Source organism: Crotalus tigris, unplaced genomic scaffold, assembly GCF_016545835.1.
Source record: "Crotalus tigris isolate CLP2741 ecotype Arizona unplaced genomic scaffold, ASM1654583v1 scf7180000024472.5447098, whole genome shotgun sequence".
NCBI lineage: Eukaryota > Metazoa > Chordata > Lepidosauria > Squamata > Viperidae > Crotalus > Crotalus tigris.
This window is the reverse complement of record NW_024100643.1, coordinates 758162-773921: the sequence shown is the minus strand read 5'-3', so window position 1 is coordinate 773921 and position 15760 is coordinate 758162. Positions and strand designations below refer to the sequence as shown.

At 36.1% G+C, this 15760-nt stretch overlaps 1 protein-coding gene across 20 annotated transcripts in view; it reads right to left on the bottom strand.

Moving 5' to 3' along the window:
* The window catches only part of SRCIN1 (SRC kinase signaling inhibitor 1), a 386975-nt gene that overhangs the window by 107243 nt on the left and 263972 nt on the right, over positions 1-15760 (bottom strand). For 18 of the 20 annotated variants that reach the window (XR_005555471.1, XR_005555472.1, XR_005555473.1 and 15 more), the window contains one exon: positions 11487-11510. The exons of the other annotated variants lie outside the window; for them this stretch is intronic. Coding sequence is in view for 14 of the 18 variants with exons in the window: in XM_039333051.1 (XP_039188985.1) it covers positions 11487-11510 (24 nt within the window). In the remaining 4 variants the exon portion in view is untranslated. The remainder of the gene's footprint in view (positions 1-11486; positions 11511-15760) is intronic. 20 annotated transcript variants of the gene reach the window in all.

Below are 15760 nucleotides of genomic sequence, written 5' to 3'. Positions count from 1 at the left end.
CAGGAATTTGGAAGCTGCTCTCACTGTTGTTGCTTTTTTGCCTGTCCTCATTGGTGACCATATACACTTAACTGTACTCCAGAGCACCTGCCCATGGCACCCACCACCTCCCCATGGATCGCATCCTAAGCTCTTATTTGCTGGCCTGAGACTCCTTCCTGCTTAACTACCTGTGTAGTCCTGAGATTACAACAGCAACCACAACTACCAGGAGTGCCTTTGCTAAGTGATGCAATCATGTGACATTACACTTTATGAATGCAGGCTTCAGTAATGGAAATTGTAACCCAAGAACTATCTTAGTCAGTACATCCTGCATCAAAGTTCTAATTCTAATTTCATTAGAAAAGATGACAAAAATATAATCCCATTGGGATCAATCCTCCCCCAACAATAAGTATGTCACTCAGAGGAAGATTTTATATACTATCCTTCAACTAGCAAGAAGGTGTATCTCTCCCAAAAGGGAATTCTTCAGCCAACGTGGCCTCTACAATTTAAACACATCTGGAAAATGCAAACCTGTCTCATAAGCTCTGATTTCAAAACTGTCAAAGTACAGAGAGGATTGTTCTATTACCTTTCAATCTGTTTGTAATTTTCCTCTTCTGTTTCAGGCAAAATCAGCACCCTGTAGAAGCTAATGCAAAAACATTGCATTCCGAGAAAACTGCCCAAACATTACATGCAAATAATCCAGGAAAGCAACGTAAATAAGAAAAATGTACAGACACCATATCCTCTGACATGAAGACTCTTTCCCAAGATGTCAGGTGCACAATAGATATTTAGAATGTTTTTTTCATGTTCTCTACCACCTTTCCCTCATAACTTGAAAACTGAACTATAGTACTATACATTTCTAGAGATAAAATCTGACTCATATCAAACTTTTGTTGCCAAATATGCAAAGTGTGACTTGCAAAATTTAATCATTACCAGGGCAAATTCCTTAGCAGTAACTGCAACAGTAGCCCATATGTCATTTAGAGAGCCAGCTGGTCTGGCTTTCAGGGTTCTGGTTGCATTTGGACAGAAGGCATTAATCCTCCCTGATATTTGCCTGGTTTGTTGGAACAGACATCTCTGATGCACACAGTTCCAGTTCCCCAAACTCCCAAGTTTGCAAATAAACATTCAGTATCTGCAAGGTGAAACAAAGGTTCCTCTTTGACAGCAATCACCTTTCTAGTATCAAACATAGGACAATGTATCCATTGGGAAGATCCCTGATGTGGGGCTTGCTGAAATGAACAAAACCCACACTTGATAAGCAATGTTCCTCTAAACATGAGCAGAATGTATTTATCTAGTCACTTTAACATTCAAATTTCCACTGCAACACTATCCTACAATTGTATTGTGAGAGCTCAGTTTGAGAAAAATAAAAATAAAGAAGTGGAAAGAATTGCATTTTCAGTCATCAATAAGATAACCACAGATTACCAGTGAACTTTAAAGATTATGAAAAGAGTGTGTGATTTGGAGGTGAGACATGAGTCTCATTCATTTAAAATTACTCACTGGATGTTAAAGGTTATCTAATACACACAAAAGCTACACAAGCTGAGAAAAATGCTTGAAAAACGATGGAGGAGAAATCTTTTTTAAAAGTCTTAACAAGTAAAGTTGATAATGGATTATTATTATTTTTGTACACTGAAGCTTCCTTCCTCTGGTTGCTGGAGCTGCAGTTGCTAGGTTACTAAAGGGCCACTGAGTACCAAAATGCATTTGGATGATTGGTGATAGAACTTGCAATGGGAAAGAAGGACCGGAAGTTCCTATGATAAGTATGGATGACGTTTGAGGGTTAGAGATGAAGTTGAAAGAAAGACAAATCTTCTTTGGGTGATAAATGGGATAAAATGAGAAGGAGAAAGGAACAGGGAATTCAGCATTGAAACACTAACCCAACTCATGCTATATCAAACCACTACAATACAGACTAAGGTTTTTTAGATGGACGTTTTGCTTGTGAAGATTAGTTTGACCATGGAATCCCTCCCACAGGAGAAAAATAATTTTAAAATGTGATTTTGGAGAGCTTAGGAACAGAAAAGAAATTGGCAAAGTTCATATAACTGATTAGATTCACAAGGCATACTTAATTTGGATACTAAATTCAACCATTATATATATAAATGGTTATATATAAATAGTATATATAAAATAGTAAATAGGCTGGTTTTACATAACACACAAATCACAAAAAATAGCCAAATTAAAATTAATAAAGCTTCATGTGTTGTTCAAATTCAGTCACTGTTTACAAGCTCAATCCGCTACATAGTACACAGTGTAACCATGATATTTTAAAACTCTATCTTTCCTCTTTGCACTTTAGTGAAGGTTTTTAGTCAAGAATCAGTCTTAACATACATATTTGTTACTATCATTTTTACTTTGGTCGTCTATGCTGGCAAACATTTGTTAAATGTGCAATAAGGGCAGATTTTCTCCATTCTTTATGCTGTGCAATATTCTGATTTGTACTTTCAATGGTAAATATAAACATTATATAGGATTTATTTATATATTTATATATTTTCAATTATTATTAAAAAAAATTCTAAAATTTCTACAGCACTCTTTAAGACATTTCTTTTCTTTTTTTTACTTTTATAACTCTGGTTTATGAAACAAGATTACGGATGAACAAGTGATTTCTTTTGCATATTAGATTAAGCCAAGGCTTCTTTAATTAAAGATAGGGTATTTTTTTTGTATTTGCTCTCAATATGTAGCCTTTTAGCTTATTTTGATCTATTTTTAAGACAAGGACTAAGTTGAAACATTTGGGGAGAAATATTAGAAAACTGATGAAACAGAGGCTAACTTTAATCCAGAGGTTCAGGCCAGTTCAGTTCACATTAGAATCTACAAAGGTCAAATTTATAGTCTGTTTTAGGTTCAGCTTGGTTTTTGTTTATTTCCTGCTCAGGTCACATAGTGTATATGTGCAAAAGTCAAGCTGAACCTAACACACACATATATAAATATTTAGAATTTCTCTCCCCATAGAGTGACTTTTTCAACTTCTCAATGTAGTGTAACATCCTGGTATTTTCTAATAGTTTACTGTCCAAAGAATGAGGTTTGATCCTGATTATCTTTTTGAGTTCAGTCAAAGTCAGTTAGATGCTGTTTCTATGTCAGAAGCATCATTATTAAAATTTTATGTGTCTTAATTATTGAAAGACAATGGTTATTTATCCCATCAAAGTAGCAATGTTCAGATAAACACATTATTACAAATATTATGGTTGTGAATGCTCAGAATTTATATTTTTCCTCCATTTTAGTTTTAATTGAATTATCATAGCATGTTGTTGAATTCACCTAAATCTGGAAAAAGATTTTTCAGATCACAGTCCTTCAGATCACAGAATAGAGAAGGGAATAAGGGGCAATCTTATCTCATGTTGCAAAGCATTAATTCAATTTCCTTCTTCCCATAAACCATCCATAGCAATAAAACATAGCAATATTTTGTCATGAATATTTGTCTATGCAGAATATTACTTATATCTCCCTTCTAAAATCAAGTTATGAAGCACAGACAGAGCCGCATCTATTCTTAAAATACAAATGCTTATGGTAGATTTGAAGAACACCTTCTCTTCAACCCTCGCCAAGGGCCCTCTGACTCAAAGTTCTCCAATGAAACTGACTGGAAGTAGACTTAAGATAAGATTTTAAAAAGCAATCCTTCATACAACATACTATTACTTATGGAACTTACTGTCATAGGATGTGGTGGATCATACGTATTTAAAAGGATGTTTGTCATGGTCATGAAAAGGAAAAGGTTCATTAAGGTTATTTGCCACACTACGCAACAAGAGTAGTCTACTTCTGAAGTATTTATTAGAGCAGTATGCAGAAGTTTTGAGTTTCATAGAATTCAAAACAGAATTTCTTGAATTCCCATGTCTTATATTGTTTGGATGTTAATATACAGTATACAAATTTCTTCTACAAAAAGCAAAGGAAAAGCAAAGCTTTGACTTGCATATGTTTATCCTTTAGGCATATGGTAAGGCAATGACCAACATTGGCTTCTGACTGTTCAAGTACTCTAAATCTGAGCACACAGAAACCTAACCTGCTCAGAAGTGTTTGCTTTACAAAGTAGATCAGCTTGCTGCTATATGTTGAGCCCAGGAAACAAAGAAAGCATTAGGAAAAGAATAACACTGGGTCCTCTCTAATTTCCTGGACTGTATAAGGGAAGGAAGGGAAAATATAGTCAGCTTTGCAAGCTTCTGTTGCTATTGTGAATCTCAATAAAGTGTAGTTTTAATCATCTTGAGGATTCTGCTTCCTAGTCAGATCTATCTCAAAGGTATCACCAATAACATAAATTCTTCTCTGTCATCACCTAGAAAAATGCAGTCATCCTGGAAATGAATCTTGACTTATTTCTACGCTCCAGATTGCATGTGCAATTAACATAATAAAATATTTTCCATAATAGAGTGTATATTTTTAAAACTAAAATGAAATCTCCTCTGAACATATCAGGGAAAAGACCAGGCTGTAAACCCTTCTCTTGGAACAGACTATTATCCACATGCAGGCAGCCTTTTGAATGAATTATTGTTTAAAATTACAAAAAGTGAGATCTCACTTGTAGTTTGACATGGTGTTATATAGTTTTACCCATTTGAATTCTCAGTGAGAATGTAGCCTTTTATGCAATGTTATAGCTTTGAGATCACAAAAAAGAGACTAGCATTTATTTTCTCCCAGTTGATATTTATTTCTAATTGGAAGTATGTACCTTTTCCTAAAGTAGTCATTACAAATCAGATCTGAAAAACAAGCTGCCAATAATTAGAAGAGTATTACTTATGTGGCTCAGCATTTGTATCAGAATTCAACATAAACTGAGAATCTAGCTCTGACCCCAGTAGCAAAACTCATGCTTTTCAAGTAGAAGAGACAGGATCCAGTTTTTAGAGGTAGTCCTCAACTTATGCCCACAATTGAGCACAAAATTTATGTTGCTAAGTTAGAAATTTGTTAAGTGAATTTTGCCCCATTTTACAAATATGATCCAGTTGTCAAGCACTGGAATGTAAATGGAAATCACATGACCATAGGGATGCTGCAACAGTCATAAGTGTGAAAAATGGTCATAAGTCACTTTTTTTCCAATACTGCTGGAACTTTGAACAGTCACTAAATGAAATGTTGTAAGTTGAGGACTACCGGTATAAGGTAGCGAGTGATGGAAAAGCATATACAGTATTAAGCAGCCTGAGTGGACTTTATCTATCTGTCTCTTGTGTTTAAAAAATTAAAATGAGATTCAGATTAGAATAGAATACAATAATTTGATTTGCTTCAGGCCTAAAAATATCTAACACCAGTGGGGAATATCTGTAGCTCAAGTGTTGGGTGAGGATGAAGGTTTGTTTTCCAAGCTTGTGGGTTGATTTCCGGAGGTTTTATAACCAGGCTAGGTAACATCTTCAGTGGCGTTCAGGGGATGTCTTTGTCAGTGTTCTTCTGTGCAGCTGATTTGGATTCTGAGGGGTTTGTAGGCTGGCCATAGGTCAATGTGTCTGTTGATGGAATTGCTTGTGGAGGGCCAGGCTTTGATGAACGCCCGAGCGTGGCAGGTGGTAGCATGGCCGATGATTTTAGAGTTGCTCCAATCTAACAAGCAATTCCATCAACATCCACCATTCCATCCACAAGCAATTCCATCAACAGACACATTAACCTACAACCAGCTTATGAACCCCTCAGAATCCAAATCAACCTCTCAGCCAGCCAGAGACAGCACTGACCCTCAACCAACCCACGCAAGCCCCTCCTCCCTCCCACCAGCAGTTCACCTTCTAATGACCTTGACCTGAAGTAACTCCCCATCACAAGATCCATCACAAGCCTCTCTCTGATGACTCAAACCTGACCGATCACAAGACCCTCACTTGACACACTCACACCTGAAGCCCTTGTAAACAGAAGAGCACTGACACAGGCATCCCCTAAATGCCACTGAAGTTGTTACCTAGCTGGTAACAAAACATCCGGATATAACTCACAAGCTCAGAGAATGAACTTTCACCCTCATATCTAACATCACTTCAAGGAAATCATTCTTTTCCTTTCTGCAAACTGAGCAAAGCTGGTTTGGAGGTAAACCATGATTTGCATCTTAACACAACTTTATTTATGGATTTAAAACATTTGTATAGTCACCCATCTTATGCTGAACTCTAGACAGCTTCCAATCAACAATTAGAACAACTGTAAAATCAGGATAACATATAAATCAATTAAAACTATAAACATTAAAAATGTGACACCAAAGTTAAACTTCCAACATCTGTATTATATCCTATTATCCACCTAACCCTATCCTAGTGCTTGCGGGGAGAATTGAGTCTTAAGTGCTTTTCAGCGGGCTAAGAGAATAGTGGTCTGCCAAACTTCAAGTGGAAGGGTGTTCCACAGGGCAGAAGGTGCCACAGAAAAGGAATCTTTCCTAGATCCCACATTTAAGGGAAAAGATCAGGAGCATGCCCACTGATCTGATAGGATGTGTAGATGTCCTTAAGGAGAGGCAGTCCTGCAGATAACATAGCTCTATGCCACATAGGGCTTTAAGGTAGTAACTGTGATGGAATATAGTGAGGAGATGGACCTCCAGATGGGTAGGGTCCATTCCAGAGGAATAAGAGGCAACTCAGTCCAGATGTTAGATATGAAAGGAACAGGATGAAGACAGCCCCTCCCTAATAGTTCACAGACATTATTGTAGATGCAGATAGTCTTCAGTCTGGCAAGATTTATATCAGACCCCAAATCACGAATAACATATAATATTCTTTCCAAGTTGAGTTTTTTATTGTTTCACATCTATAGACAAAATCATCCTCTCCTGTAAATAGATTATCTGCTTGAACCCAACCACATGGTTCCTCCTGGGAGGTCTTAATTAGCCAGGAGGGACATGAGTCTGAAACATAGGTAGCAAATTCATAGCCTCAAGGACCTGTCCTCAAGACCAAATGATTTGAAATCCTCTTAGATAAAAAGACTCAGGCTTGTCTCCATCAACTCCAAAGGATCTGCCTAGCCATAGTCCAACTCTGAGTGAACTCGAGCAAAGAGTATTCCTCATAGTGATCCTGCAAAGACTGTCTAGGCTCCTCCTTACCCAGGATGAACCCAAAACAGAGATACCAGCTGGCTGCCTACATTATGCATTGAGAAATAATTACACTGCTCTTGTTACCACAACTAAGTCCTAATATAGTCTCTAACCTTTGTTTGATCAGCCTTGCTCTTTTCCTCAAGTGTGGTCTAAGCATCTCTTATGTTGCTTCATTTTTTAGTCTCTTGGTAAACAATAGAGCTCTATAGTATAAGCGCCACATACAGAGTATCCACACATTAGCGATTCAGTCCATGGTCCCCATTACCTGTTCATTCCAAACTGTGACACAAGCCTCTGCTGAACCATGTAACAAAGTTTCAGGAAAAATTCCAAGCTCCTTCTGAAACCACACTGGTCCACTGTTGGGGCAGGACAATCAAATAGGCTCCACCACCCAGCGGTGTGTGGTAACTTTGGAGAACTCCAAGGCCAAGACAGAGTGGTCCGTCCATGCAAATGGACTGATGATAATGTCCCCCAAATCCAGATCACCATACTACTGCATGGAGACTAACGGCAGATCTACAGTGTGACCCCCTTTGAGAGTAGGGCCAGATCCATGACTGCCATGACAAACATGAAATACCTTACACCTCAGGCCCCCAGACCATGAGCCTGGAAAACTCCATTGCCAATGTAGACAAGAGTCCAGTAGCATGAGGAGGGATGCTGCTGCACTACGAGGAGGAAGCAATCCCCAACAGCCCAGCCTGGTGATGTCCATGTCAGGGCCTCTAGTGACTACTGGAGGCTCACAAAAGACAACAGCCACCTTGCCCAGGAGTCACAGTCAGTGCTACACCTGAAATTTGAGGCAGATTTCAGAGTGCGCCCTCCGTGCCCAATCAAGTTTCAGTGATAAAGGCCATGTCAGTATTCTCATCCATGATGAAGTTGTGGATGACAGAAATTTTATTCCATACTAATCTGGTATTCAACAGCAGACCTCAGAGAAACTAAAACTCTGAAAACCTGTTCATGGAACTGAGCAGAGGAGGCCAGAATGATGGTATCAGTCAGTCTTAAGCACTGATGCTGCCTTGCCCGAGAGCAGCCTGCCCCACCATATTTCTCCACAGCCATTACCACTGCAATACCTTCTCCTGTCCTCTCTTCTCTTTTACCCATTTCTCATTACTTTACTTTTACTACTTTACTTTTTAATCTACTTTTATTTATTTTAATTGCCATGTTTTGCTTTGATTATTATTCTGTTATCTTTATTTTTTATTATTGATCATTCTCTTGAGTGCCATTTGTGGGGAGAAAGAAAGGAGATAGATTTAATAAATATGTGATTTTCTTCAAACTGTTTACAGATTTTGTGCATTGTTAGGTTGCACGTAATATGCAAGAGATTTGGGTATCTTCTATAAGAGGCTGCCATAGTATGGAGAAAAATGGGAAAAGGAGAAAAAAAGACTAATTTCAACATGTCATGATCTTTGCTAATGAGAGTGAGACAGATCTCATGCAGAAAGTAAGATAAAGGAAAATTTAGAATTTTATTTAATTTAGAAATTTGGGTGCATACAAAGACCAGATTGCCCCTCCATTCCTTAATGAGTTGCATGGCCATTACAATCTACAGCATTTTAAATCTGCCCATCATCTTGGTATTTCTGCAAAATAAAATCCCAACATATAAATCCACTATCTATTTACTCTACCCCAAAATGAGAATAACATCATTCAGAATTGTTATGAATTGTAGGTTTAGTTCACATAAAAATCAATCTCTCAAATCTGAATTAACAAAGCACCACATCTATGTGCCCATAATATGCCATGTCCAAACATATGAATACTGTTAAGGCTTAACATGATGCCATAATTTATACACACTAAGCCAGTATCTGGGTTTTTGCAATACAATGGATCAGAAATGATACAACTCAGTTTTAATCTACTCTAGCATTTTGTGTGACCTGAGGCACAGTCTCTCAATTCTTGCTTATTTTTTTTTACAAATAGCAATGGCAAATAACATCTATGTGTCTGGGCAGGATATTTTTCTAAAGTTAAAAAAAATCCTCTATTTTCAATTCAAGGCATGAATTTATAATCTGACAAATTCCTAGTCCTGTTCCCGTCTTTAGTTCTTAGACAGATGTATTGTATCCAACAATACTATTGGCAAAAGCTTAGATTTCTGCTTTTTTAAAGTGAAGTAGCAAATACTTCTAACTAGGAAAAAAGGAATTTCCTTTTCCAAACTATGTGTGCAATGTGTGAGTCATTGCTAAGAATGTTCATTCATCCACTGAAAGCCAAGAAAAGGTCTTAAAATAGCCTGTGACAATAAGATATTTATACCTCATATTTCAGAAGTGTTACAAGCTTGATCTTTTTTCAAAAACCAAAAGCTGAGAGTGTGGGAACTGTGGTTTACTTGAGGAATGATTCTTACTCTTGTAGAAGCTTACATTTTTCTGTTCTGTCTCACTGGCTTAGGCTGACATCCTGCATTTAGCAAAAGGTGGTTTCTTTGGTTCTATTTTAAAATATTGCATGCATTCCGATATTATAGTTTGCTTGCAAGAAGTCCCTCTGTGAGGGAAAAGGGTGGTTTCTAAATTTGATAAATAGAAAAAATAAAAAAGGGTTTTGAATCATCACCCATATTTAAAGTAGTTGGGGCAGGAATCATAGATTACTACTGGTGTGTAAAAGAAAATAATCATGTAAAACTGTTTTGAAATGAAATTCACTCTCTCTTCAGTAAAGAATTTGGGGGAAGATAATATTTTGCATCTAGAATAATAAGCATTTCTATCTTTTGGGAGACCAGTAAGTGGTTATTAAAAGCTCTTGTAGACCACCATGAAATGTTAAGGGTGAGCCTTATGTGCCCTTGGTATCCATCTCATATGAATACATGCAATATATAATATATCTGCAAGAATCTAAAATTTAATGGAAATTAATTTTACTTTTTCTTCTTTAAAATGATAGAAATCTCATACACCAAATCTTTTGAGATGCTGGTATTCTCAGTTGAACTCTCATTTTTGTGAAATATTGAGTGGATCAGCTGCAATACTCTTGTAGATTGCGAGTTATCCACCGACTACTGTTGGGAACTGTTAACATTTAATATTTAAACCAAAACTGTCAAATCCATTATTCACTAATTTGAAACCAGAAAATGATCCATAGGCATTTATCAACAAATTAGGTACTATAGTTGCACCTATGTATTTTAAATGAGGGCAGTCATTTGGATCATGCACCACTCTGTGTTTCTTTTCCATAAATGCAATAAATCTGTTCCCATTTATTCTCTTTCTTCATGGTTTCATTATTCTACTGACTCTTCCAGCAATGATCCTTTGATAAGATTGTGTGCTTTTAGAAGAATTGGGTAGCAAATGAATTCACAATCCTTTGCGTGCAATATTTACAGAGTCCTTGCTGGATGAAATAAACAAATACAAATCAGGGATCAGTCAAGTGTAACTGAACTAATATTACTGGACTGAAACTTCTGTTATCCCTCATCATTAGTCAGGTTAGTTAGGACAGACAGAGTTGGAGTTCAATAACATCTGGAAGGCTGAACCTTTCCCATACCTGCTTGAATAAACTGAATTGGTATATAATAACTTCTTGCTCTCTTCTGTCTACCCTGCTATCCAATTACTCTGCATGGCTGTCTTCCAGGGCTGTAATCATTTGTAAACAGTTGGGAATGTTGTACATCTATTTGTAGTATCTAATTCTCTTAGCTCCCTCAGCTTCAGTTCTGCACTTGCAGATGGTGAAACAGGTTCCAAGATCACTTAATGGTTATAAAGTTGACAGCAAATGTAAGTAATGCAACAAATGTCAAGGTACATATTAACAGCCAAGGTGGATCAAGTTTATTGATCTGGAGCAGAACATTTTACTTATACCATTTCCTGGCAGAGTAGGTGTGTATGTATGTGTATGAATGTGTGCCTTTATATGTATTCATTCGTGCATGCATGTTTGTGTTTATGTACATGTATGCATGTAAACATCTACACACACACACACACACACACACACACACACACACACACACACACCACAGTTTGCTGCCTTTCACCTAAAATTAACTGCCTGAAGCAGCCAGCTAGCTCTGCCCAATGATAGGGCCAGCCAAACATGTTTGGGGAATTAAGAGCTGCCTATTAAAAATAAGAAATCTGGCGCAAGAAAGAGGGCTAAGGAAGCCGAGTTTTCAATTTGCCCGTTCCCTCATGGACATACCAGAGAAAAGATGGGTAAGCGCATGCATTTGTTTAAAATAAAAGCATGGAGGGGAAAAATTGGAAGTACTGACCTTAAAGCTCCAGTAGTTGGGTTGCTAACAAAAAAAGAACAAAAAACAGAACAACAAAAAAATACCATTAAGATTCTGTTTTGAGAAAACAGTCGACTTTAAACAGTGTGATAAGTGATCATGTTTAATTGGTTGTTTAAAGTCCCCTCCCAATGGTTTTTTTTTTTTAAAACAAAAGTCATGAATTCCCTAAAATGAATTGAAATGGTCAGTGGGTTTCACAAAGGAAAGGCTTCAGTCAGGTAGATACAGTGATATAGATGTGAAATTTTACTGCAACAATAAATAAAAGAGCAAAGAGTTCAAGTTCCTATAGGGAATTCAGTCTGCAAATTAACACATAAAGTACTTCATCCTAAAAGAATTTTCCCCATCTAGAAACTATGATTAAACTAGTAATAATATTTTACTACTTAAAATAAAGGAAAGCAACGTCAGTATCACATATTGATTTCTATTTTGAAGTTTGATGATAAAGAATATTTTAAGTTATGACTAAACATACTAAATCATAGAGGAAAAAATGCCTCTCTGTAAAATAGGTTTTACAAACTGATTCCTTGCCAGAAATAGGTTTACTTTATTTTAAAATAATTCCAATTATTATTTTTTAATTGCAAACAATAAGAACACATGATAGATTACACAGCAATGTAAAGAGAGAGTATAGTCCAGCTATCATTTAACATTTACCTTTCCCACTGATTATTAAAAAATAATTCATCATGTACTCAAATAGTCTCCAAATAAAGCTATAAATGCTGCTTAATTTTGGCTATGCTCATGACATATACCTTATTTTCTTAAGGTGGAAGTTATATTACTGATTAGAAGACCTATATATAACATTAGATACCTGGAAAAAATATGCAATTTCATTTTATATGCAATCAAAACAGCAATGGAGAAGCTCAAATGAATATGCCACAAGGGAAGCTGAGCCATATTGAGAAGTGAAAGACACAGAAACTATGCTTAATAATGTACATTGTTCCATCTATGAAAAAAGATGCCATCTTCTTTTCTTTACACTGAGACTATGAGCAAAATGAAATTTAACTACCCTTGGTTATTAATGCAATACGACAGTATCTTCAGAAGTATTCTTAATTTAGTGTGTGAATTGAATAAAATATCTTATTTCTTTCTTCTCCAACAGACATGCACTTAAAGCATTTCATAAACAAAATTATGAGTCCACATCCCCAAATCTAAACATTGGCAGAAGTAGAAACAAAATACCGAATAAAGAGCCACAAATGATTAACACACTGAAATGCTGCATTGCCAGCATTAGAATATAGAATAATTGATTGCAACTTAAAATGTCATAAATTTTAGGAAAAACTCATTTCTAGTTTTCTCATTTTCTAGTCTTGAAAAAAAAATCGAACTTAAATTATGAACTGGCAGAAGCCCAGATCAGTACATCTTGTGAACGTAAATGTTTTCTGGTTTGTGGTGTTGGTTCCCAATTAAATATTTCTTTATGAACCTGCAGATTTGGAAACAGAACCACTGAAATGAAGGGAGGAAGATACCACAAGTTTTGATGACTTAACTACACCAATTCAATCAGACTCAAAATGTTCTTGGTCTTGAACTATATCTAGTTCACTCAAAGGATATATGCTTCCTTATCTTCAGAAGATAACAGATACAGATTGAATTCCTACATTCATTTACTTTGCCACAAGTTCGTTTAGATCAGTAGAATGTATTTCTGAGGAATAAACATGTATTGGAATACGTGCTACTCATTCAAAGGAGAATTCTGTAGCAGAAAGTTAGAAGAGGCCCCCTATGCATGATGTCATTAAAGCCCTCCTAAAATTCAGAATTAATTCAGCACAACTTTGTTAAACAATGATTCATCATCTTGCAGTCAGAGAGCAGCATGTCAGAGGAAATGCTTAGTTAGAACTTCTCTTAGCACATTAGCTTTCCATGTGTAGCAAAGAGATATAATGACTTGGGACAGCTTTCATGCAATCCTTCATGGTTCTGTAAAAGAGGAACTGAACTTCCCACTGCTACTTACACATTACAACCATGTTTTGCCCCGCAGGACAAATATCTGCTTCACTGGTACTGATGGAATTTTAATAAGAAAAACACTGTGCAGCTCTGCTGTCCCTATTCAATCTCCTTTTCCTCTCGGCTATTAGCGTTTGAAAACAAAACAATCAACAATTTCCTTTATCATTCCTAATTCTTTCTGAAAACCAGGAAGTGGGGTAGTACTACACTGAGCCCAATTGAAAAAGCAGATCTTTAGTACCAGATAGTAAATATAAAGATTATTGTACTGTGAAAAACTTAAATAACAACTTATTTTGGCCCACAAACTTTTATTCCTCATTCTTTTAGTCTTTGCTTTCTGCCATATGGAACCTTCAGTGGAAGATAATTCTTTGCATAAAAATGAGTCATTTGAGAGGATAATCATTTGTTTGCAGTCTATTGATGGAGAAGACTGTGTTCTGTGTGTACCATATTGCTCTACTGAAGAATCTAATTGTCTTGCAAATCCAGGAAGAATGCATAGTTTTCAATGTGCATTTCAAATGGAAAAATTAATGGAGGGCATGCTTATTTCTGTCTTAAAGCAAAGTATTATTTGAAGCAAGCTACGGGTTTTGTTATATATATAAAAATAGTGGGGAAGCAGAATACTTAATTGTGGTTCAAGGATATTTCTTAGGCTAGGCTTAATATGCTTACTATCTGCTTCTTGCCAATATTTGCAACTTTTCCATTAAGCTTATTTCCCAAAGCTGTCTACCATACTGCATACCCTTCAGTGCAGCTATTGGCCCAGGAAATCAATTGTATTGCAGCAGGCTGAGATGGTGTTGACATCAGCAGATTTTCTTCTTGTTTTAGAGAAAAACAGGAAGAAGAACCACAATTAATTACTTCTGTTTGTACTGGAGGATCAGAGGAAGATAAGAATAAATGATAGACTTATTAATACCAATAAAAACAGGAGAAATAATGCAGAAAGAATATGAAGAATAGTAAAGGCTAAGGAATAACACATACCAGCATGACTATGAAAACTGCAGGTCAGGTGAAGGTTGATTTCTGAGCAGTGAAACAGGATTAAGATTCCAAAACTAGTTTTCAGTGCAAACATTGAAAGTTCACAAAGACGAATGTGTTTTTTAATATATACAAAATATTTTTCATAAGCAAACAAATGAAATGTTTACAGAACATTCTCCCTAGATAATTCATTTTATTCTTTCTTCCCCAACCATCTCTTTCCTAATCTTTCCCCCTCATGCAGTCATTATTCTGTGGCTAACATGCATGATCTTTATTGATTTGATTTTGTTGGTTTTCCACACTGCAGTGTCCTGAGTGTACATCAGTACATTGCATATACTTCCTAGAGAATGGGATATAGATAACAATATGTTGTAATCTCACTCCCAGACCAAAGATTTTAGCTTGCATATATGGACTGAATGGAAAGCTAGATCTTGAGAGTTGTTCCTACTTTTTAATTGAGCCAAACAGATGCTAGTAAAGATATTCCTCAATTTTGGAAAAAGATGAAAATTGCATGGTGTCAAATCTGGACTATATGGAAGATGAGGTAGATGAGACCCAACTTCACAACTGTTTCTTGTTATATTGCAATAAATTTTCTTTTTATTCTTTTTCTCATAGCTTTGAGCATTGTAGTGTAGCTCTATGAAGTGCTGGTAAGTTCTAGATTCAAAGAAATTCATAGGAATAGCACCATGTCTACCCTAAAAATGTAGTTGTAAGTTTTCCTTTTGAAAAAAAGGGAAATTATGATAGTATTTCATGGATGAATGCTTCATATCTGTGTCATAAAGATAAGCCGATATTTCATCTGCTGTCATAATACTGTGAAGAAATTCTTCACCTATATTCTCATAGTGTGACAACAATTCTAGCAAATTTTAATTCATCTCTGCTATTAGTATGCAAAGGAACCCATCTTGTACAGATTTTTCCATACTGAAGAGCATAAATGTGACCCACATATTTCAATGAAAGGCCAAACTTGTGAACAATTTTCTTTTGAATGATCTGCTGTCTGTCCTTAATCAGCTCATTAACTTTACTTGCTGTATGTGAAACTTGTCATTTGTTATCACAAGTCATCCACTTCATTCTTGATCACAAAAACAGGTGTGATTTTTTTCTGCTTCACCATCTTTATACGTTTTGGCCCAGTGACACACAGTCATCACCATTAATACATTCCTTTGATGCTGAATTTCAATTGGAAGGAC